Below are 25,996 nucleotides of genomic sequence, written 5' to 3'. Positions count from 1 at the left end.
AAGTGTTACTTCCGGGTCGCAGAAAAAAATATCCTGTGACTGTAAAGTGTCCTTGAGAGTTTTGAAAGGCGCTTATAAATGAAATGTATTATTATTATTATTGATATGCAGTCACTATCAACAGAAAGGCAACGAGGTAAAGACACTTTTCTTAACGTTGATTTGATTCTCCAACAAAAGTTTTTCTGAGATCCGTTTTTTTCTTCTTTTTTTTTAGAGAAAAGTCCATTCCATTCCACCTTATGCGGAAAAAAAGTACCAAAGGGCACATCCCTTTATTTCTACGTTGGACAAAAATAGCAAGTCATTAGGAGAGAACGGCAAGTGATTGACCGATTAGGAGTGTGAAATGAAGACCATCTCCTTGTTTCCACAGAAATCCCAGCAGACCATTGGCATTTGATTCTTGATGATTATTTCAGGCTGAGATTTTAAATATTAGAAGATGCACGGACACAACCGAGAAGCAATGTAAAGATGGTGTTCAATATATTCAGGTGCTTACTTATTTTTGCCGTCAAAGCAAGATGGTGGTCGTTGATGGTTCATAGCTCAACCTTAGAAATAATTTTTTTGACATTCGATCATTATTGTAAAAAAAAATGGGGAAAAATAAATTGTAAAAAATGCCCTTAAATAAGTACAGTGAGAAAACGATGGTGCATCAGTTGCACTTTCCAAAACAACTCAGAACAATGTTGTCGCCCCAAAAGAGTACCCGAAAATCTCCGCCTTGTTGCGATCTGACGTGAGCTCAGAGTTTACCTCGCGAAACTATTACAGATTCACGATTTGCTGTCGAGCTGCTGAAGCCCTAATGAGATTTTTAATTGGTGTCTAATTAAAAGTGTGCACGCGGGAAAGGTCGAATGAGTGAATAGGCCAGTGTGTGCGGTAAGAGTAGAAAAAAAAAAGAAATCATATATTGAAAAGTGTTGACATCAGTTTGGAGATATAGTGCTTGTTGTGTCCTCATTAGAGGGGGTCAAAATAGGCCAACACTAATCAAATAGTGACGGCAATTTGCTTTCTTATTGCAGGGTATTTGATATGTAGGCAAACCACAAATTAAAAATGTTCTGAACAAATCTGCTTATATACACATTGCGGATAAACTTCCGGTATCCTATGGCGCCGTGCTTTTCAGTAGCCGCTGATATAGTGGCGATTGAAGCAGAATTGGATTGAATGATTAGCCTTTATTCGTCTCGCAGTAAAAAAAGTACATTTCACAGCAGCAAAGTTATGAAAGGAAGAGGAAAAGAAAGGAAGAAGTAGAAAAACAAAATACAGGACCTGCTGAAAAAGGCACCCCCTCTCGCGGTACCATTAGAATAAAAAAACAAAAAAAGGTAAATAAATAATGTAACACAACACAAAAGATACATTAAATCTTAAGCATTTTTCTGCACCCTCTGTTGTATGAAGCAGTTCTAGATGAAAGAGGAGAGGATCAAAGCATCCTTTTCACCAGTGGATCAGGGACGTCATGGTGGAATGTGCACGTCTGCTACAAGCTACAAGTTTTCAAAGCAAACATGAAGCTGTAGCATCCATTGACGAAAAGAGATCGTCTCATCTTCAGTCCCACGTAAATCCGCTTTAATTCCAAGCCGCGACAGTTCCACATACACATCGGGTCTCTGCGTTGACGCTCCTTTCTTCTCATCGCGGGCTCCTCAAATCATGCACCCAGCCAGCCGCAGACTGGCCTATATCACCGTCTTTTCTGCTGAACAAAGAGGGCCTGTGGAAATGCAAAAAAAGCACAATCGCCCCAAATCTGTCCAGTGATGACAGTCAAACTTTCTTCCCAAATCAAAACAATGATGACATATTTGTGCTGCCGAAAAGGCGCAACCGCTCTGCACAGTCCCCTCCATGATGAAGTTCGTGACCAAAAATGCAAATAAACAATTCGTATCCGTTCCACACGACGCACAACAATACAAAGTGACTAACTATAACACAAAAAAAAACAAAAACAAGGCTCATGAGAGCACTTTCTGATGGCTGCATATTCAGGCGCCATCTTGGACTTGTACCACAATTTTACCACCATGTAAGCAGGATTGGTGAGGGGGTCCAACTCCTCCTTCACATCCGCTAATCAACATCCATATCGTATTACTGCACTGTCGCGTGATAAATTAACAGTGTGATGAAGACATGACCGAGCAGAGGAGAAAAAAAGTTCACAAATAAATATCGTGCTCAAGATGAAAGTGGCTAATGTTGGCTGTTGTCGTCTTGTGACGATTGAGATCGTTCGATATCATGCCGTGAAGCCATGGTGTGACTAACACGGATTGCAAGTGAAGAGAAAACATATGCGGTCCCGTGTTATTTCATGAAGGGATTTAGGTATGCAAGACAAATATGACACAGAAGAAGACAGACGCAGTAATGCAACTTTGCGGCGTGAAGCGATGGTGAGATAAATACAAATATATACGAGAGGCAACTGCAGTAATGCGATTTTGTATCCGGAGGTGTGATACAAACGAGTATCGTAAATCGCGATGTACTGACGTTCTACTTTGACAGGGTCATTTTTGAACAGCTAAAAAAAGCACATCATGGCTTGAGACTTTTGCTGGAATGAATTTAGCATTTGTCGTTATTTGTCAAGTTGGTGATACGACACGCCCTATTTATCTTGCCACTTGGCTGCGGAGGAAACTTTCGATCTCCTGTGCATCGTTTTATTTACAGCGTGAATATCATTTTCACAATGACAGATGACAATTATCTAGGCTGTTCCAGAACTCTGCTTTCCGTCTAATGGTGGGCTTTGAGAAACCCGGGTGGGGTGGAGGTGATGATGATGATAATGTGTGTGGGGGAGGGGGGTGATGGCCCTGTGGGATTTCGCTGTTGTGTTCCGTTTAATAATCCAAATCCTCCGCTGTCCCCCCGAAGGCCCACTTCAGTTGTTTGATTGCTCCTTGTATTTTATTTTTTTATTACGTTTGACTCCACATTTTCATAATCTGCTGCTGTGTGCTCAAGAGAGGAAGTGAGCCGTAGACTGGAGCTCGCCTGAAAGTCGCGCAGATTATCAAGGCCGCACTTTAATCCATAAAGCTGTGTATGACTGTGCTCATGTTTATGCACATCTATTAGCGCTGCGTTTGTGTGTTCGTGTATGGGTGCGTGTATATGTGGCAAGGAATGTAAACATGTCTCAGTCTACTGGTGGAAGTGGGCGACGAGAGATAAATAAATACTCAGGCCACATTACTTTTTTGCAGGACACAATAAATGCTAAAAGGAAGCGCTCGGAAGATTCTACAAAGGTCGTATCACGCGGCAAAAGTCGCAAATATCATCACCAAGAGGAAACAGAAATAGAAAGTGACTGTCAGTGATGTGATGGATGGGGGATAAACGGTGTGCCATATATGAATGTCACATCTGAGAGTAAAGTTGCGAAGTTAAAAGCAAAAAAAATGAAACTAAATTTACAGTGCGACTAAAAAAAAGACAAATGTCATAGCGAAGAGCAATAGTGTGAAAACATACCAAAATAGGAAAGTTTGCCACAACGCAGTCTCACATCGTGATCTTGTGACAAATGCAGTGTTATCCTGTGAAGCAATGGTGTGACCAACACATATGAGGAAGGCTGCAATGGAATCAGCACGGTGTGGTATCTATCATGCAGCGATTGTGTTACAAAGACAAATATAGCAGGGGGTGGCAGTCATGCAGGGTTGTATTGTGAAGCCATGCTATGACAAAGATAGAAATAAATATCCTACGAAATAGTGACAAATTCAAATGCCCATATTTTCTTCACTATGAGGCGGCCCGAAAACCATTCATTTTTATCACATTCCGGATTCGAGGCAAAGAACGAGACATTTAGTTTCCGACTCGTTGGACACTAAATGAATAGCTGCATTCCCAAAGCAAGCGACAGAGACAGTAGATCCGTGCAGAATGTTTAATGTACAGCTAAAGGCACTGGTCCCAAATGTGGACCAGGAGAATTATAAAATGAAGCTAATTGAAGTGCAAGTAGCGGGACAAGGGGAAAACCGACCCGCGTACTACGCAAACGGAGCATAAAGAACAAGCGCACGAAGGTACGAAATGCAACAACCCGATTTTAAGGCAATTCGCTATACGACCACATTTTAAACATATTTTCTATTTCTTTCGCATCATTTTGTTTTTCTTGGACTTCCAGTCATGTTACAGCCTGCCCGCCTTTACATGATATCACATCCTATCCGTCTTTACATGACATCACATCCTGTCCGTCTTCATAAAAGCTCTCCCAACACGCTCCATCTCGCTCTCTCTGGCCCTCCTCAACCGACCTCACATTGTCTCTGCTGTCTACACGATTAAAATAATCTTTTTTGTTCAACCCCTTGGTTCCTGCTGATTTTACTACCATCTTCTAACATCGCGAAGAGCCATGAACCAGAAGGAAGGATCATTTTTAACCCATCACCCGACTAGTTAGAGAAACTAGGGGGGGGGGGGGGGGGGGGGCTCGGACCGGGTACGTACAGGAGCGCACTGGTACTGGTAGTCATGTCAATACTCCGGCAAATACTAATGAATGCTGCCCGTTTAAATAGGGAGGCGTGACCCCGCCCCTCACCCAATCCGAATGTGACAGTACCCCCCCCCCCCCCCCCCCCCCGCCCTCAACGGACGACTCCTGGCGGCCCACCCGGCTTAGAAGGATACAACGAGTGGATGGCCAGAAGAAGTGATGGGTCCAGGATCCAGGAGCCATTTGTTCAAATGTATTCGATTAGATTAGATTCGTCCGTGTAAGTTCTCAGTCGTACAGGAGTGGTCCATCGATGAGAAGGTTTCTTCAGCCGTCATCTGTACTTTTTTTAAGGTGTCGGACGTTTCGCCTCCTATCCAAGAGGCTTCGTCAGCGAACTAAAGTCTTACTGGTCGTATCGGCCCTATTTATATATCCCTAATGTCCAGACATGGTGGCGCCGGACACAGCTATGATGGGTCCCTACTCTCAGGTTGGGGGGAGCAGAAGACCACTCCCTGTGGCCCCACTGATTGTTCCTACATTCCTGACTAACGACTGGCCTGTTTGCCTCACTCCAGACCCATATGAATTAGGAATTAACTCATTCATTCTGATGAAATAAGAGAGTCTTAGGTTTCTTACGCTGCAGTGAATGTTTATGTGGTCCTAAAACTCAATATTCTGTGGGTCCTAGATTTCGAGTAACAATGATGTCTTGAGACTCTCAACCACTTACCCATTGTTGGCACTGGAGTGGACACATTTTTACACGTCTGGTAGTGAATGAGTTAATTAACTTGATGGGTTTCAATTCATCCCTTACTGTTCAAGTGACTGATGACTGATGGTCAAAATCCTCAGCAAGGCGAGTCGTTGAAGATGTTTGATGGCACAAAGCAACAATAGACAGGTGTTCAATTTCCGCAATGTGTTTGGCTGCCAATCGAGCTCGGCGGGATGAGGAATTTACTGCAATGTGTTCAGACATTCCCATACCAGTAAAAGTAATTAAATATAACAACGCTCTACTTTTACAAGTGTATCTTATGACGGTCGGACGCCGGGATTGCAGTCTTAATTTATGTTCATCACAATCATTTTTTTCTTTTTTTTTTGCATTTTCTCCCCTTTACAGCCTGATTCGGCAGCGAAGAAATACATCTGTCAAATTTCTCGCATGCCAGCACACCATCTGGTGCACTAAAAGCCCATTGTGATCAACTTCTTTCAAACTTTTGCTCATGGCATTTCATTAAAAAAAACAAAAACAAAAAAAACACATTTGTTGTCATCAAAACGAAGTTGATGGTTTAAAAGTACGCTGTTAGGTACCATATTTTCTGGAACATAAGGCGCACCTTCAACCAATGACATATTTTTAAACATTTTCCATACATAGGGTGCACGGGATTTTGAGGTTCATGGTCAGGTTTGAAAGAAGTATTTTCTTTTAGGTGTGCCTTATACTGCAGAAGATACGGTAAATATAAGCCAACGTTGTGGGATGCGGTCAATAACATAGCTTTTTGCACTTTGAGGCAGCCATTATTGTTGTTTTTTACTTTGTGTTTTTTTTTTCTTTTTTTGTAAAATAGACAAGGCTAACTATGAATGTGTTGTATTCCATGTTCTATGGTTGTCATTACTTTGAATCCTCTTTGCATCACTGTTAAACCTCTGAGATAAAAGGCAAAGAAAAATGCAAATGGCACTTGAGCATTGATGTCTTGAGACTCTCAACCACTTACCCATTGTTGGCATTTCGCAAATATATTTTTAGATATATTCGCATTTCCACATCTGAAATGCATGGCAAAGTTATGAGGAAGAACTCTCCACTCTCCGCAATGCATTTTACCCAGTGGATGACATACATTTCTATCCGTTCCAAACATTTCAAATGTGCTATTTGGCACTTCTCAATCGGCAGGAGCCCTTCGCTCCATTTCCCCTTTCATATGTTTTGAAGGACCAGCTTCCCCACTGCTAAAAGTTGAAAATCGTACATCAAAAATATCCTCTTCACATTGGAAAGAGCTCCATTATTTCCACTCGATGGCAGTTCAGTGTCTGGCTTTGGGAGGTATTGCGATACATTTCGGTCTGGTACGGACTTTTTATTTGAGAAAAATGTCCCTTTGGGGCCCACCGTAACAGCTGTTTCAAGGCCATTCTTCGTGGCTGAGTTCAAATTCATCGCCACAAGTTTAAGGTCAACCAACGCGTTTTTCTTTCTTCGATCTATTTTGACCGATGGTTAAATGTGATAAGAAAAGCTTTAAGGGCGATTTAAAATTAAGATCCCTGAGACTTTCTTACAGTCATTCAACATGGACAAATCTGCCGCCACCCTAAAAAATATTTTCTTGACAATGACACTTCCAAAAACCAAATCTCCCTTTTCATGATCCAGTGTATTTGTTCCAAGATGGCAGCTCAAGAAAACATTTATTTGCCGTCAAGTAAATGTTTTAAAAGGCGCTGGTTGCACGGAAGCGTGTTGAGACGGTGCGGGTTTGACTACCGGCCACCATGCCAAAGAAATCAGAGAAGGAACTCGCTGTCGGGACACCTCATGGGACAATTGTGCTCTGTTGTAGTTCTGAAATGAGTCTGTTTCAAAGGGGCAGTCCATCTCACGCTCATGGGCGATATATACCACGCAAGGATTTGTGAAACTTCTCATCTCATTTTCTGTACCGCTTATTCCTCATTAGGGTCGCGGGGTTGCTGGAGCCTATCTCAGCTGTCTTCGGGCACGAGGCGGGGGACACCCTGAATTGGTTGCTAGCCAATCGCAATCGTGAAACTTGCTTTGCTGAAAACTCTTGACAGGCTCAGCATATGAATGATAATCTTTCATCTCCTCACCCAGACGACCGCTTTTCATTTGTTTTGCCGGAATGAATTCTTATTATTATTATTATTATTATTATTTCCTTTTTCATAATAAGTTGTTCGTAGTGTTTTTTTTTCTTTGTTCTAAAGAACATAGGAGGTCCTAATCAAAGTCCTTTTTTTAAGGTTGGCCAATTAAAATAAATAAATACATAAATAAATAAACACATACATGCATAAATACATAAATAAGTAAATATATAAATACATAAAAGCAAAAACAACAATACATGAATAAATGTGTATATAAATGTATAAATAAATGTATAAATTCATGCATTTATTTATTTAAATAGCGGCCCGTTAGTCGAGTCGCCGGTTTGCGTCCTGCTCCGGCCTGTGTGGAGTTTTCTCCGGGTCCTCTGGTTTCCTCCCACATTCCAAAAAACATGCGTCATGAAAGGACTTGAACAATCAATACAAAGCATTTTTTTCAATCTTGTTGTCTGGCGGCAGGTGACGGAGACGCGCACGGGCCCATTGGGATGCAGCAGCTACGACAATCTGGACTCGGTTAGCTCCGTTCTGCTGCAGAGCCCCGAGAGCAAGCTTCATCTGCAAGGTAAACAAAAAAGCCGATGCGTCTGTATTAACAGTCTGGGGGAACAATGGATGGAGGGAGTGCCGTGTGACAATGTCACGCCTTGGGCACACTCCATTTTGTCTTTTCAAAATGGAACACGGTGACACATTGTGCGTAAACTTTACCCAAGGGACGCTTGAATGTATGACGGTACATACCTTGCTACATATTGTAATTCTGTTTGAGCCTTTCTTCAACGATGCTGTTTTTTTTTCAACAGGGTTGGGGTGCGTACACTATCTGATTGTCTATGCCGAAAATCTCTGCAACAGTTGAGCTCTGTTTTTTTTTGGGTGCTAGCAGAGTACGAATTAAAGTTAGACCTTTTTTAACAGTTTCTGTGTAGAATGAAATATATTGGGTTCTCTGTATTCAATACGTTTACAAAAATGAGTTTCCACTTTCAGGACCACGGTAGGGCAATAATTGTGACGTTTCAACATTGAATCTAAATAACTAAGTTTAACGCTCTAGTGATTTTTGTCTTTGATGCTCTAAAGCAATATTGCCAGTAATTACGGGCAAATACAATTGAAGTCAACAATAGAGCGGCATGTAATCCGCGGCCAAGTATGTGAACAGCGTGATTGCTTCTTTTGATTTAACCGAGTTTACCGAGATGATTACGAGCAGCCGGAGATTCTCAAAAGGCGCGTTTTCTTCGCTTGGACACCCGCCACCGTCTTCTTGTCTTGTAACAGCGAGATTGTTATTGTCCTCTAAAAAGAAAATCAGAGAGCTGAATGCTTTTGTCAAAAGGAAAGATTGAAGTTGTCTCTTGCTCAATGACATCCAAAGCTTTGCTTCTCAAGTGCCTGCCTTGTTCTTTGTCCGCATTCTAGATCTAGCCGTTGACGACAGTCTTGAAGATATTGTATTTCAAACGCACTCCACAGTTCAACTGACAGTTCACGCGGTATGACTTGGATATTTGCGTCAGGAGCCTTACGAAGAGAAGAAAAAAAAAAGAAGTGGGGAAATCATTGGAATCTAAAATCCCAATAGTGTCTTCTTCTTCTTCTTTTCCTTTCGGCTTTTCCCTTCCCCCAGGGGTCTACACAGCGAATCAATGTCCTCCATCGAACCCGGTTTTGTGCATCCTCTTCTTTCACACCAGCTACCTTCATGTCCTCTTTGACAACATCCATAAACCTCCCCTTCGGTCTTCCTCTCGGTATCCTGCTTGGCAGTTCAAGATTCAGCATCCTTCTCCCGATATAGTCGCTCGCTCTCTCCTCTGGACCATCATGTCCAAACCATCTCAGTCTGGCCTCTCTGACTTTCTCTCCAAAGCCTCGAATATGAGTTGTCCCTCTAATGTACTCATTCCGGATCCTATCCAACCTGGTCACTCCCAAAGAAAACCTCAACATCTTCAGCTCTGCTACCTCCAGCTCTGCTCATTGTCTTTTCTTCAGTGGCACTGTCTCCAGTCCAAACATGGCTGGTCTCACCACTGTTTTATACACTTTTCCTTTAATCCTAGCTGAAACCCTTCTATCACACATCACACCTCACATTTTTCTCCAGCCGTTCCAGCTTGCCTGGACACGCTTCTTCACCTCTTTTCCACACTCTCAATTGCTTTGGACAGTGTACAATTCGTGTGTACAATTCAACTGAAACAACCAAAACTTTGGGCAATTTCAGGGGCCCATAGTAAATTCAACCCGGCGTGGATGGAAAAGTCTCTGCAGCCCCGTTCAAGTGCTAGTTTTTATGCGGGATAAGAAATGAGACCAGTATAACTCATGTCAAAACCTTTTCCACCTTCATTGTGACCTACAAACTGCAAAACGGAGTTGAAAACTAAAGACAAGGAGGGAGACTACAAATAAAAAAAAAAACAGATGAGTGTGCACACTCGATTATAAGCGGGGATGTGACCACGTTTAGAATCAACCAATCAAATGTAGAATGGGATTTGGCGCACACCTGCCACATTTAAGTCGCCTCTAACTAATGGACCCCAGATAAAGTTCAGCTGCTTTTCCTGATAGTTCTGCAGTTGCATTTTATAGCACTGGCAATGGTATGAGCAAAGAGCTGGGGAAGGATCTCATTCTCCCAGGCAAGTGTGCAAAAGGATTTACAAGGCGTGAAATGTAGCAGTAGCTATAAAATAGCAGCGGGTAGACCTAACAACATGGATCTCCCTCTGAAATGGACGTGAGAAGGTTCAGGGAGGCTGCCAAGAGGATGCCAGCAAAAACTGCAGGAAATTGTAGCAAGTAATGGTTGTTGAAGTAGCCTATCATGTCACAGCAATCTCCCATCTTCTTCATTTCCAGGTGAAATGAATCTTATTTAGACTCATAACATGCATTGCAATATATGTCAAGTGTTTATTTGTTAGAATCTTAAATATTATGGCTTACAACTGATGAAAACTGCAAAATCAAAATCTCAAAAATTAGAATATCCCATGAACTTAACAGAAAAATGATCTTAATGAGACTTTGGTACTTTTAGCTGAATACCAAAGTCTGGTTCGATGACCATGGGATGCCTGTGCTTGATTGACCAGCAAATTCACCTGACCTCAACCCCGTTGAAAATGTAGAGGCCATCGTCAAGAGGAAGATGACAAACATTGGATTGGATTGGATTGGATTTGCCTTTATTAGTCTCACAGTGGAGAAATTTACATTTCACAGCAGCAAAGTGATGAAAGGAATGAAAGTAGAAAAACAAAAAAAAACATGAGACCAAGCAACGCAAAAGAGCTGAAGGCCGCGATTGAAGCATCTTGGTCTTCCATAACACCTAAGCAGTGCCACAGGCTGATATCATCCATGCCAAGCCGTAATGAAGCAGTAATTCAAGCGGTTCCCAACCAAGTACTGAGTACACAGAATACTTAGACTGTTCTGATGGCTGACATTTCATTTATTTAAATTCACTTTTCTGTTTATTTCATGGGCTATTCTAATTTTTTGAGACTCTAATTCTACATTCTTCATAAGCTCTAAGCCATAATAATCAACATTCTAAGAAATAAAAGCTTGAAATAATCTAAAAAAATACATTCATTTCACCTTTTAAGATGAATTACTTCAATGAATGAAAAGTTTTTCACAATATTCTAATGTTCCTAGTATTGCATATCGTCGGGCTATAGGTGTCACGGTTTTGCGAGGTGGTGATGACGGGTTCGGATCCCAAAAAGCAGGCAGGAGGGAGCAGGAGGTTGTTTGACAAATTGTATTAAAATAAAGTCAGCAGGAACAAAATGTAAAACATCAAAATGATCTGAATGGAAAAAATACAAAGTAGCAAAAGAAGACCAAAAGTAAAAGCCCGCCAAGGTTAAACAAACACGTACACGATGCATGCTGCAACCAAGCAGCAAACAAACAATGAATCGGCACCGGATGATCGTGCCAGGTGTCCTTTTAAGTGTCATTGATTATAACGACCAGCACCTGCGAGGCTGCCGGCAGGGCTGACGTCGCTACCCGCTGGTCGCCAATCTGATCGGGACGACCAGCACCTGTGCAGGTGCAGGAGGGGCCGACAGCGCCCCCCGTTGGTCGCCAACCAGATCATGACAGTACCCCCCCTTCAAGGGGCTGCTTCCAGAAGTCCCAACAGTCTCCCAAAAGGTCCACTCGCCAGGGAACGGTCGGTGGAGAGGGCAACCGCTGCCTCTCCAGCATACGACGGGCGGCGGCCTGATGGGAACGGCTGATGGGAACGGGACTCGGCCTGGGGTGGACGAAGACGCGGCACGGATCGTCGTGGGCGTGAGTGCGAGTGCGATCCCTCTCGCACGTTCACGCGACGGCGCATGGCTCTGCGTGGACGTCGAACTGCCAGGCGCAGAATGGCACCCCGTACGGCCGTATGGGACCAGGTCTCGGCCGGACGCCGACGTGGGCGTGAACTGCCCGGCTCCGGGGGAACGAGACCAGTCCAGAGCCGCTCCGGGATCCAGCGGTGAGTGGGGTCTCGGACTGACGTTGTCGCGGACGTTGCACGGCTCGTCGTGGATGAGACTCAATTCGTCATGCACGACGACAGCGTGGCTGGACGTGGGCGTGCAATGCCAGTCACCCAGTGTCACCCTGGACGGCCACCTGGAAGGAGGTCTCGGCCGGACGTTTACGTGGACGTTGCGGCTCGTCGAGTGACGCAATTCAAACTCGACGAGGCTTGCGCTAACGTGGACGTAGCATTGCCAGGCACAGGGTGAAAATGAGACGGGTCCGATGTACCTGCGGGATCCGATGGTTGGCCGATTCATTCTGTCACGGTTTTGCGAGGTGGTGATGACGGGTTCGGATCCCAAAAAGCAGGCAGGAGGGAGCAGGAGGTTGTTTGACAAATTGTATTAAAATAAAGTCAGCAGGAACAAAATGTAAAACATCAAAATCATCTGAATCGAAAAAAATACAAAGTAGCAAAAGAAGACCAAAAGTAAAAGCCCGCCAAGGTTAAACAAACACGTACACAATGCATGCTGCAACCAAGCAGCAAACAAACAATGAATCGGCACCGGATGATCGTGCCAGGTGTCCTTTTAAGTGTCATTGATTATAACGACCAGCACCTGCGAGGCTGCCGGCAGGGCTGACGTCGCGACTCGCTGGTCGCCAATCTGATCGGGACGACCAGCACCTGTGCAGTTGCAGGAGGGGCCGACAGCGCCCCCCGTTGGTCGCCAACCAGATCATGACAGTACCCCCCATTCAAGGGGCTGCTTCCAGAAGTCCCAACAGTCTCCCAAAAGGTCCACTCACCAGGGAACGGTCGGTGGAGAGGGCAACCGCTGCCTCTCCAGCATACGACGGGCGGCGGCCTGATGGGAACGCGTGATGGGAACGGGACTCGGCCTGGGGTGGACGAAGACGCGGCACGGATCGTCGTGGGCGTGAGTGCAATCCCTCTCGCACGTTTACGCAACGGCACATGGCTCTGCGTGGACGTCGAACTGCCAGGCGCAGAATGGCACCCCGTACGGCCGTATGGGACCAGGTCTCGGCCGGACGCCGACGTGGGCGTGAACTGCCCGGCTCCGGGGGAACGAGACCAGTCCAGAGCCGCTCCGGGATCCAGCGGTGAGTGGGGTCTCGGACTGACATTGACGCGGACGTTGCACGGCTCGTCGAGGATGAGACTCAATTCGTCATGCACGACGACAGCGTGGCTGGACGTGGGCTTGCAATGCCAGTCACCCAGTGTCACCCTGGACGGCCACCTGGAAGGAGGTCTCGGCCGGACGTTTACGTGGACGTTGCGGCTCGTCGAGTGACGCGATTCAAACGCGACGAGGCTTGCGCTAACGTGGACGTAGTATTGCCAGGCACAGAGTGGAAATGAGACGGGTCCGATGTACCTGCGGGATCCGATAGTTGGCCGATTCATTGTTTGTTTGCTGCTTGGTTGCAGCATGCATCGTGTACGTGTTTGTTTAACTGTCATTGATTATAACGACCAGCACCTGCGAGGCTGCCGGCAGGGCTGACGTCGCTACCCGCTGGTCGCCAATCTGATCGGGACGACAAGCACCTGGGGCAGGTGCGGGATGGGCCGACAGCGTCCCCCGTTGGTCGCCAACCAGATCATGACAATAGGGTCATGTGAGAGGAGGCGCTCCTGATCTGACAAAAAAAAAAAAAAAAAAAGATCCAAACTCAGCTATATTTTTGCAAAAACACACTTGAAATCTCCCAAAACAAACAAAAAAAATGTGCTTTCGATCGCGGCAACATTAATATTTTTATTTGTAATTCCGATGAAGGATGTTTGTCAACTTGACTTTGGATGTTAAATTTAATCCTCACCACAACCGCATCCCCAATTAGAAGACAATGGGCACATTGTGGAACCAAAGTATGTATTCGTCTGTGGGGGTATGAACCAAAATTTAAATCAAACTCATTCCACAAATAATTAAAATGGAAATTGATTCATGAAAATGTAAAATGTAAGATCAAATTGCCCATTAGTTAAATTGAGCAAAACAATGTGAAATATTCATATTTCCTTAAACTATTTATTACTTGCCCTTATGCATTTTGTCAAATGGGAGCGGATCATCGAAAAGATAATGTTCGGCAGCCCAATTTTACATTTATCCAGTTTTTGACGATGGTGACCTCCTGAAAATAGCAATTAGTTTTGTCAGAATTATAATAGTAAGCAGCGATAGTGAGTGGGCCTTTGCAATGACGGCTGCTCAGGTCTAAGAATAGCATTTAGTCTAAGCAAAGAAAAACAATAAACATAAGTACGACACATGTTTAATCCATATTCAAGTAGCCGTAAACACGCAGCGGCTCCCCTCTCCCGGAAAATTGGCGTTTTCATGTTCATCTTAAAGTCATTATAAGTGCCTTGCGCGCTGGGTCTGAGAGGACAGTAATTTCATCTGTGTTGTATGTCATGCATATTAGCATATTTGACAATAAAGCTGACTTTGACTTTGACTTTGACCTCGACTTTGACTTTCAAATATTGTCAACTACTGTGATCATGTTTCACAAATACTTGTTTGGTTGTTGACTTTGACCCGCAGGCAAAAACACATTTCATGTTCGAGAATCTTTTCATTGAATTTAATGAGACTCAAAGCTAGTGAGCGTTTACGTGAAAAGGCTTTTTTGAAAAGGAGCAAAATTCCACTTTAGGCCTTCTTAATTATAAGTAGATCGTTTAGCTTTATCAGTGGTATCAGTGGCAGTGGTTTTCAAAGCGATGGCACTTTGCGCAGCTCGTAAAGAGAGTTCCATTCCCAGCGGAGCACTTTGAAGGTATTCGCTGCGGAAATAATGACATCCACTTATTTAATTTGCCCATTTTGTCATCAGCGCGATTGCTCGTGCTGCAATTAGTCTTCTTTTATCCCGACGATATATATTGTTTGCGTGTGTCTCAAAGGCACATGTTAATCCGATCAAAGCGTTTGGAACTGTAGTTTTCGCTTTTCATAAGATTGTGACGTTACAGAGAGGTTACTAAGAATTTTCTAGTCCACTCCTTCCGCACCGACCATTTGTGCGACAGGCTCGTTTTAATAACGGACGTGTCGTCTCTTTGGCGGTGATTCAACTCGAAAGGTTAAGCAGAGTCTTTCTAATTGAATTCAACCCAGACTGTCATGATAGATTGGATTCCCACAGAATTTACAATCTGCTAAGAAGGAACAAACGTGGCAGAGCAGTGAACATTGAAACAAAAGTTATAGTGTCTCATGAAATAAAATGTACCCGTACCAACCTCAATGCCAACACGTAATACAAGTAGGGGGTAATAATTATATCTATCTGTTTGTCGGTCGGTCAGTTTGTCGATGACACACAGAGTGTGACGGCCCAGGCACAGAGTGAGACTGCCCTGACACAAACATATCTAGCTCCCTACCTACCTATCCGAACCACAACTCCACCCATTTACCCATCCATCCATCCATCCATCCATCCATCCATCCATCCATCCATCCATCCATCCATCCATCCATCCATCCATCCTGTATAGAGGCTAAATAAGTGATTTTCTTTGCAGCAGTAATTTTGCATTTTTGTTTGTAAATGTCAAATTCATATTGAAATCAATTAACAAATCACTCTGCACTGATGTTAAAATTGGAACAAAACACTTCTTCCATATCAGTAAGTAGTAAGATGAAAGATATTGCATTATGCGAGTCACCTGCCGAACTCTGTTTCAGACTGATCCATGTTCAATGTGTAGGAGGCCACACCGTGAAAGAAAGCGCCAGAAATAGATTTCCACATTTGCCACCAAGTACGTCAGAAGGGCTTTGACAGAAATACCCAAAGTGTGCATGTGCATAATGAACACATTGAATGAAAGGTTACAAGCCTTTCCTTGGACAGCGCTCTAAGTGCAATTTGGAAAAGAAGTTGATTAATCGAATTGAAAGTGATTGATGCTTTATTTCTTTGGCGAGAATTCAAAAATACAAGTAGAAGCCCTGGCCATCTGGACTAACTTTTGAACTCCCTGAAGCAGTTTTGCTGCTTTTTTTTAACTTCCTTTGAGGAAAAATGAGTTGCTGGACTTTATAGTTAATGCTTTTCCCCGAGAAAAGCTCTCAAAGGCACCATCTTCCTTTTTTGATACCACAAGGGAAAGAAAAGTATCCAGTATTCCTCTGAGCAGCATGACCATGCTTCAATATCTTTCAGTGCATCCCAATTTTATTCATGCATAATATGGAGGGATAAGAAAGAAGTTGATTTTTCAATGCACTTGAGTTCAAATGCCCAATTTGGGCATCTAAAGCCACGTCTGCTAAAATACTCCCAATCGTTTCGTCGTTTCAAGCTTCATTTCCTCACGCTGCAATGCCAAGCAACTAAAATTTGTCTATTGATTAATTAACATGTTATAAATGTTGAAACTGAAACCAGAAATTTCATGATGTCTGCTTTTGCAGGTGAAATATATACTTGTCCTTGTTTGGGTTGTAGGCGAGCATAAATCACCTTTCACCCAAAGTCAGATTGGATAAGCTCCAAGTAACCTTCAAACCCTCTGGAGGAAAGCTAAGAAGAGGGTAAGCGGTTTGGAAAATGGATAGAAAAACAATGCGAAATACCAAGACTTGCCCTGAAGCTTTGTTCTCGTGAGAAGAGGAAAAGGTTTGCTTGGAGCACATGAACGGAGAGTTGGCAAGGTTTTCTAACAAACTATAAAATAATTATAAAGGTACTGTACTTGAGCTGGCTGGTGTCCACAAACATAAACATTCCTCCTTTCCTGTTACTTGGGAGGATAAAAATAACCTTGGGCGAAGTGCCAGTCATGATCCTGCCAGTCATGTTCCTTTTCTCATCCATCTATCGATCTATCCATGTATCTCGCTAGATAGCTGTTGAGCTAGCTATTTAGCTAGAACAAATGATTCATGAATCTGCAGGTTGTTAATGCAGGGACTCAGTCCTCATTCCCCTAAAATTAGTGGCCCTTACCATTGTAACATTCTTGTGATTCTTGAATTCAATTTATTTATTTTTTAAACTAATAACTACAACAACACCAACAACAGCAATACTACTACTACTACTACTACTACTACTACTACTACTACTACTACTAATAGTAATAATTTATTATTATTATTATCATTATTATTATATGATGAGGGTGCTGACGATGATGATAACGATGATGACGATAATGACGATGATGACTATGATGATGATGATGATTATTATAACACGATAATGTTTTTTCATTATTTGTTTTCTGTGATACAGTTTGTATATATACAGAATGCTGACATGACATTTTAAACAGAACATGTTAAGTGTTGAAATCAAATGGTGAATAAGCTACTCTGTGGAGTTCATATTCGTATTCTATTTGTGATTGTATTTTATTTATTATAGTACCTAGGCTTGTCTGTGACTTTAAAGTGTCCTTGTGACCTGTGAAAGGCACTTAAAATGTAATGTATTATTATTATTATTATTATTTATTATTATTATCTCATCTCATTTTCCGTACCGCTTATTCGTCATTAGGTTCGCGGGGGTTGCTGGAGCCTATCTCAGCTGTCTTCGGGCACGAGGCGGGGGACACCCTGAATTTGCCAGCCAATCGCAGGGCACACAAAGACATACAACAGTCACTCTCACACTGAAACTGAAATGTAAACAGTGAGGTTGACATTATCATGTGCCCTTATAAACGGAGCCTCAAATGTGACATTTTCATTTTCTGGACCATGATATTACGCTTCGAGGATTTGGATATGAAATACACAGACGGACGGCTATTTCTTCTGATGTAGGCATTGTTCAGAACAGGCATTCATCATATCGTTATACATAACATTTCTGCATAAAACGGTGTGAAAGCATTGTGTGAGCTGTGAAAAGATAGGCAGTCATCATCAAATCTTGAAATCTGGATAAAGAATTGCAATTGGATTTAAATATGTTCTGTTTGTTTTATTTAAGGACTGAATATCCGCTGTCAGACACGAGATTGATTTATTAGAGCAAAATGGCTTGAGTGGAAGTCACATATTACGGACCATTCCAATGCCATCACCGAACAGTCTCACTGCATACAAGGTCAAGGTGAAGATGCAAATGAAACAGGCGGAAGAAAATGACTTTTTAGTCCACCCCGGAGACATTTCAGACGAACATCATATACGAAGCTTTGCAATATTCAAAAGGAAATTTTGTTTTTCTTTCACCCTGGTGGTCCCCGTGGTCTTTTGTCAGCAGGCTAAGTTGCGAGCCACTGATAACACAATGCGGATATGACACTCCCTGGATGTGCCTCCTGCTTGCACTTAGATATAGATGAGAATATGCTATTGGACTTCAACGTTAACAGAGACGCCTATCAAAGCCAAAACACTGTCCTCGTTGTCCTCGTACTTCCCTCTGCAGATTTAAAATAGCTGGCATATTAAACCAACAGCTTGTGTTTTCTTTTTGAAATCATCCAAAATTAAGGATGGCATTGCAAGTCACTTTTTTTCCACAGAAAATTTTACACGGCTTTGATCAATCAAACCCGAGACTTTCATTGGTGTCAACTTAATATGGCCGCTAAAAACTTTTCTTTCATATTTGGGCTTGTTCGACATTCAGTAATGACAACGCAGGCGGTCATTAGAGCATGTTATGTGGAATCTATTTTGGGAACTTAGTACTGTATGGCTATAGGTCACAAAAATGAAGCATTCTCCACGGCTCTGCTCACTCCGCCACAGGAAACGCACTATAAATACCACCCAATTGATTTATTTCCATTCATACCGTATTTTCCGGTGTGGAAGGCGCACTGGAGTAGAAGGTGCACGTCAATAAAGAGGCTGGGGTTATGCACTACCTCTTCTACAGGGTGTCTGAGACTGCTGATAATAATGTTTTAATTTAAAACAGATTCTTTACTTACAGACAGTGTATTGTAGGTGTTCAAATTCGTCCGTCACGGATGTTGTTGTGACGCGCCATTTTCAGCTGGTGTTGCTATGAGGGCGTGACCTACCTTCTCTGACGAAGGCGGAAGTATACGCCGAAACATGTCAGGTATTTGAACACCTACAATACACTGTCTGTAAGTAAAGAATCTGTTTTAAATTAAATATCAAGTAGACAGGATGAACTTAATACAACGAAGCGGCTGATAATAGTTGCGAGACCTGTTGCGCCCCAATATTACTTCACACATAAGGCACACCTGCGTATAAGGCGCACGTCCACAGTAAATTTCACACGGCTTTTGACGAAAATTAAGCCTTTTGGGTGCACCTTATATCTCTGAAAATATGGTACTTTTTGATATTTTAGTCAAATTTGAATCCTTCTCATGCTAAGTGCTTACTTTTTTATTCCCAATAGTGATATTTTGTGATAGATATGCCCTTAAATATTTTGTATTGACTTCCATTAGCCCGCAGATACCCTGATTCGTTTGATGAAATTGGTGAAGCGGAAAAGGACCTCCGTCAAGAATTATTGTCCATTGGGTAACTTAAAAAAAAAAATTTCTATTTGTAAAATCAGAGAATAAATTTGTACATTTTTACTGGAATAGAGTGGTGTTAGATGGATGGATAATCCCATAGGAAAAGATCTTTCGAAAAGTTTATGGGAGTGTATGGAAAATGTCTGACACCTCATAGTCACACTTTCTTTCTCAAGTTGGTTTTCCTTGGGTGCGGTGGTTCCTTACATATCAAATTAGTGCTTTATTTTATTTTTTCCGCACTGGTCATTATTTATTTACCGTATTTTCCCATGTGTAAGGCGCACCTGAGTATAAGGCACACCCCCAATGAACATTTTCCTTATATAAGGTGCACTGAATAATAATAATAATAATAATAATAATAATAATACATTTGATTTACAAGCGCCTTTCAAAGCACCAAAGGACACTTAACAATTAAAAGAACAATAAACACCAGAACAATAAAACCATAAATAAAATGATAAATAATAAAAGAGCTGATTAAATTAAATAATGTGCACCTTCAATGAATGAAAACAGTTTTTCCAAATTTCATATATACATATATAAACATTTTCCAAATATTAGGCATGCCACATAAGGCTCTACAGTAGAGGCTGTGGATATGCACTACTTGTTCTACAGGGGGAAATGGAGTCAGTTGCTGCTGACAGTAGGTGTGAGTAGTTGCGGCTCAATATTAATTCACATGTAAGGCGCATCTGCATGTAAGGCACAGGGTCATCCTTTGAAGTAAATCAAGGTATTTCGCTGTGCTATACACCGGAAAACACAACATTCTTTTTCCGGTGTTAGTTTACTTAGAATTTTAACAAATGGTTAAAAATATGAAACCGGTCAGGAGTAATCAGTGTTTTATTTTAAAAAGGCACAATTTTTGCAATAAGTTGTGATTAAGTGGACACAATTGCTGGAATAATGGTATATTTTGGGAAAACAGTAAAACGATTCAAAAGTTGCTTTTTTTTTTAGCTCAAAAGTTCCAAAAATAATGCAATGAGAAATATTTTCAGGGCAAAAAGTAATTTCATCTTAATAGAGCTGGAACAAGTAAAGAAAAAAAACAGTCCTGTTTACCAAAATGGTCTTTTTGGTTGTTGTTGTGAGGCAACCAAACCCACATTAAATTGAAACTTGGCAAGAAGAAATCATCAATCTAACTCCTTATCAAGGTTCAATTTATAGTGGTACAAACACTTTTTCCCCCAGAACCTTCCTGAAATCTAAACAAAATTAAAGAAAATGACCTTCCGGTTCCATCGCATTGCGGACACAAGAGAGAGTTTGCGCTTACACACAAAATGACAGCCGGCAGTTGGCAAGAGTGAGCCAGGAGGAGAAGATTTATGGCCGTGCCGGCCCGAATGGAAACGTACCCTTGATTGACCACTTCCAATTGAAGGCCGACCCGCGGGTCAGTCAGAGAAGATTTCATCAGTTCCAGGAGGGAGGGATTTTTGCCATGTTTGAGCAGAAAGCGCGTGCAGCCATCCATCATGAAAATGATCCCGTTTTTATCAGTTCTCCGGGCAAAGGGTCGCATGTTTTAATAAAGGAAATCGATGAGCCAGTTGGGTTTCATGGAGCGCTCCGTGGGATGCTTTGGTACCTCTCAAGATTTACACTATGTGATAAGTTGTGGAAGAAATAATACAATCCTGTGCGATAGGTGGCATGAAATGAAAAATAGAAACATGAGAGAACAATTTGCTAATGATTTCCTGCAAAAGCTGGCGAGGGCTTACACATCAATTTGCTCAACATGTAAAAGAAGAGAAATTACATTTTGTGTTTGTTTTATTTTTTGCGGCATTCTGTCTCCCCCCCCCCCCCCCCATCACCCAAAAAAAAAGAGAGAGGGACGCGATGTAGCGACGGGGCAATGAGTATCTAATTCATCACACCGCTCACGACTAGGCTACGGGGCCGCTTTAATTTATTTTCACTTCACCACTTGCAAAACTGTTGGCTCAGGCTATTGGAACATATTCATAAATCTTAGGTGATCAACTCTTGAGAAAATGCACAGGAGAGACTGGTGAGAGAAAGCGTGTGTCGAGGAAGACAAACTACTCGGATTTTCTTTTGCTTGTAATTTATGACGGCCTCATTGACAATGATTGGCTTCTTGTCGGCTAATGGCTTTTTACCTTTGATTGCGTTCACTTTTTCACACTACGGCATCACCCCTAGTTGAGCAACTAGAACATCTGCTTTGCATTCGAAAGTCCCGTTGTCGAATGTGGCTCAAAACTGGCGCAGTCTGTTCATTGTTTGCTTGGGTTTTCCTCCCACATGGCTTGAAGACTCGAAATGCTTTTTGTGTGAGACTACCATATTTTCTAGCGTATGAGGCATACCCTAAATCCTTGATTTTCTTCAAAAGATGACCCTGCGCCTTATACGCAGGTGCGCTTTATATCTGAAGTGGTTTTGAGCCACAACAGGTCTCGCAACTACTGTCCGCAGCCCCCGACTCCATTTCCCCTTGTAGATGAAGTAGTGTGTAACCCCAGCCTCTGCTGTAGCATCTTATAATGTGGTGTGCCTTTATATTTGGAAAAGTTTTATAAATTAAGATATTGTTTTTGCATAACTTTCTTCAATAATTGAAGATGCGCCTTATTGTCCGGTGCACCTTATTATTAGTTATGGACATTATTTAAGAATACATTATTTATTGGGGTTGCGCCTTATACTCAGGTGCGCTCGATACACCGGAAAACACAGTAAATGTTTATAATTATTATATGAATGAGTGTAAAAAAAGAGCAACAGCATTTTCAAGATAAACTTTTGCGGCGATGGTGAATCGTATTTTTCATGCACATTGTATTTAAGGCGCCTCTTATTTTGAAGGAACTTTTAAATATTACGGCAGTGATCAGAAAGCGTTTTTACGGTGAGATAGGACAATCCTCGTGTCATAATTTGTTTGAGTCGTATTTTGCATGCGCTTTGTATTTACGGCATCTCTTATTTTTAAGGCACTTTTTCACATGACTGTAGCGACCAGAAAGAGCTTTGCAGCCAGATAGGACATTCCTCGTGTTTATCATTATGTTTAGAAAATGTTACAGATGTCATGCAAGTCATTTCATATTATTTTGGTGTATTTATCTTTTGCACATTTAAGCAAAAATGTGAACATTTTTTCGGACATTCACTCAATTCATTTCCGCTTAAGAAACCTTAGACTCTCTCCTTTCATCAGTAAAAAGAGTTAATTCCAAAGTTATATGGGTCTGAAATTATCTGATCTCGAAATGCAATACAAACATCCATAAATGCCATTGGTGAGAAGTTTCATATACCAAAAGACACTTCACTCACAAGTGTAATTGCAGTGGAGATGATTTCCTGCGTTGACTAAACAGTGTATCAATGTCCTTGTCTGCAAAATACTGCCTTACAATTTACGCTATCATTTCCATAGTGGACTTTGTGATGTTAAAAATAATATATACGATTTCTCTCTTGCCAGCAAAGCAGAAGATTTGTAAACAATTAAAACCCCGACTGCTGTCTTCCACACCAATTCCATCTCAGCTTCAATAGAATCGTTTTACCTGTAGGTCTCTCGAGAAATTAAAATTCCTTTCCAGCTAATATTACAAACGCTTCTCGAGTGTCAATCTGAAGTCGGGAGGAACAAACAGAGCACATTAATGTGCCACGGCAAATGATTATTGCGCTCCCAGTTGCAGGCAGGCGGAAAACATTTTGACACCAATTGAACTCGAGAACTTGTGAAATATTTCTCCCGGTGAAAACAATGGGTTTTTTTTCTCAAGACCTGAAAAGTCTACCATGGCCAAGTACTTAATTTAATTAGCCAACAAAAAAAAAAAAAAAAAAAAAAAGTAGGCCAATTAATTACCTTTTAAAACGCACGTTATGTCACATAAGAAGTAGTTTAGATTTAAATGGACATAACGGAGGTGATAGAAAATTCTCACATTTTTTTTTATGTCAGCACGGCCGAATCGCGAATCGACTTATTTTACGAACTATCATTTCAGCATCACAGTCCGTAATTTTGCAGCAACTTTGAGAACATCTCAGTATATAAAATGATTTGTGCGGCAGAGCGATCATCTAATGCTGAGTTCCTCCAATAAATGTCTGCAGTCAACGTATAAGCATTTGATCTGCCAACCTAATCTTGACACTTTGAAAGCAGCAGTCGTCGCTTTAAGAGGCACCACGGAAAAAAAACGTCAAAGCTTGTCATCGGACGGGTTCTCTTCCCACACCAACCTCCGCTTTTGGGAGTCCTTGTAAAACGTGTGATTTCTGCTAGACCTCTGACGAGGGACTGCCTGTTTGTGTCGGCTGACATGGATGCGTGCCAGGAGCCGCATCGGCGACAGCTGTGCGGGGGATACGGTGCGACAACACCAAGTAACGACTTGTAGTGGGAAAGTCAGGTGCCCGAGACTCATTGACCGGCAAGCGACATGAAATTGGTTGGTTTCTTGACTACTGTATTCTACGGCCTATAAGGCGCACCCCCAATGAATGGTGTATTTTCAAACTTTTTCCATATATAAGGAGCACTGGACTATAAAGCGCACCTTCAATAAATGAAACACGTTTTCCAAACATAATATATAAATATATAAACGTTTTCCAAATATAAGGCACCTCACATAACATGGTGCTACAGTAGAGGCGGGAGTGACACAATACTGTAATTCTTCCATGGGGAGGGGGGGTGGAGTCGATGGCTGCTGACAGTAATTGCGAGATCCGTTGTGGGTCAATATTGCTTCACATATAAGTGCACCTGCTTATAAGGTGCAGGGTCATATTTTGAGGAAAATCCAGGCTTTTGGGTGCGCCTTATACACCGAAAAACACAGTAATCAGAATCAGAAAGCCTTTAACAGTCCCACAATAGGGAAATTTGCAATCTACAGCAGAAAAATTGAAAGGGCTGAAAAGAGAAAAACTAAGAGAGGAGGAAAGTCTCCTTTTCACCAGTGGACCAGAAACGTAGTGGTGGAATGTGTACGTCTGATTCCTCTCAAATTTGAACATTTGTTTTGCCTCTCATAGCTGTCTTTGGGCAGTAGGGGAGCATTTACCCTAAGAAATTGACCACCGATCGCAAGGCATACATAGACCAAGATCTAGTCGCCGTGCATGTTTTTGTAATGTGGGATGAATCCAAATACCGGGAGAAAACCCATGCAGGCCACATGCAAACTCCACACGCGAAGGCTGGAGCCAAAATCCAATCCTGTACTGCGCTTTAAGACACTTCTTTCTTCCTGTGCTACTGAATTATTATTTTCTTTTTTTCATTGATTTTTCCCCTTTCTTTCCCCTTCAGTTAAAGTTTCGTTTGCAGTCACCATCATTTGCGTTATACAATGTATGAGTTTATACCGGACTGGGAGCTAATTTGTCCTCTTAAAACTACAAATGTGTTCTCGTAATGTATTACGAGATCAATTTGATCAAAATAGTGTCAATGAGTGCTGATTCCAAGACTTTTATTACTACAGTAGATCGCCAAATTCTATGTTCCTCTTACTCTGATGTAATGTGAGTTGAGTGAACACTTTCAATTAGCCTTAGCGGATATGCTGCACAATATTGCTCGGTCCAGAAATCGGCAATAGCCACAATGCGTGTTGACGAAATGTGATTTAGATGCAAGCACAAGGGGAGAACTTGCTGAGTACAGCAGCAAGCCCTGGGGCCTCACGGCTTATTAACCGGTCGACACGGTGCTTACAAAACGATACTTACTCACATGAATTGCGTACAGAATTCTAATACCGGCACTTGCTCCAGTAATGACTAAGTTTATGCCATTGTTGCTTTCCCTTAACATTCTTTTTTTCATAATTTAAATTTAAATTTTGTTAAATAGTCCATTTATTTTTCAGTAATGCCGAACGCAATGACTTTGTCCTTGTAATGTGGTCTTAATGTGCCTTTTTATGGCACGCTGATGTTGTGTTCCTTCAGAGAAAAATGACACCAACTTCTATTGCCAGTTGAGATGGCGCGCGGAGAATAAGGACAAGAGGTGCCGTCACTATTTCACGTTTACTGCGCGACTGTGTGACTCGCGTCTTGACTGTGCAGAAAGTTCATCTCGCACCTCAGACAGGCCTGCCATCTTCCATCTCACGATTGCTTTAACAAGCAATTTTCACCTCACTCCCAACTATGTTGGAGAGCGCCTCCGTTGTGCCTGCGTGTGCGTTTATAAGGATGGGAAGAGCTAATCGTGTGTTTTCTGCACGTTGGATGGGGATCATTCCTGTATTCCTGTTCCACATATGACAGTGTGATGTGCCCCCCCACATTGTGAACAGAGACATGTTATGATCATGTTATTGCTTTCCTCAAAAAAAAAACTATAGGTCAACAATTACAGAACTCCTGTACCCAATATTTCTTCTCTTGCCTGAATCAGCCTATTTTGGTTGGGAGAATGAAAAAAGACATCAATAAAATCCAACAAATGACGTTCAAAGTAATAAATTAATACATAAATGAACGAAAATAAACAA

General features: G+C 42.1%; 1 protein-coding gene across 3 annotated transcripts in view; it reads left to right on the top strand.

Annotated features, from left to right (window-relative positions):
- brinp1 (BMP/retinoic acid inducible neural specific 1) overlaps window positions 1-25,996 on the top strand; it is a 123,320-nt gene that overhangs the window by 73,751 nt on the left and 23,573 nt on the right. For all 3 annotated transcript variants that reach the window (XM_089020783.1, XM_089020782.1, XM_089020784.1), the window contains one exon: window positions 7,871-7,976. In XM_089020783.1, coding sequence (XP_088876909.1) covers window positions 7,871-7,976 — 106 coding nt within the window. The remainder of the gene's footprint in view (window positions 1-7,870; window positions 7,977-25,996) is intronic.

The sequence above is a fragment of the Hippocampus bargibanti genome, linkage group LG18 (assembly GCF_051943395.1).
Source record: "Hippocampus bargibanti isolate YZ-2025 linkage group LG18, ASM5194339v1, whole genome shotgun sequence".
NCBI classification, from domain to species: Eukaryota; Metazoa; Chordata; class Actinopteri; order Syngnathiformes; family Syngnathidae; genus Hippocampus; species Hippocampus bargibanti.
Note: the sequence above shows the minus strand (reverse complement) of the source record. Positions and strands in the feature narration are given on the sequence as shown.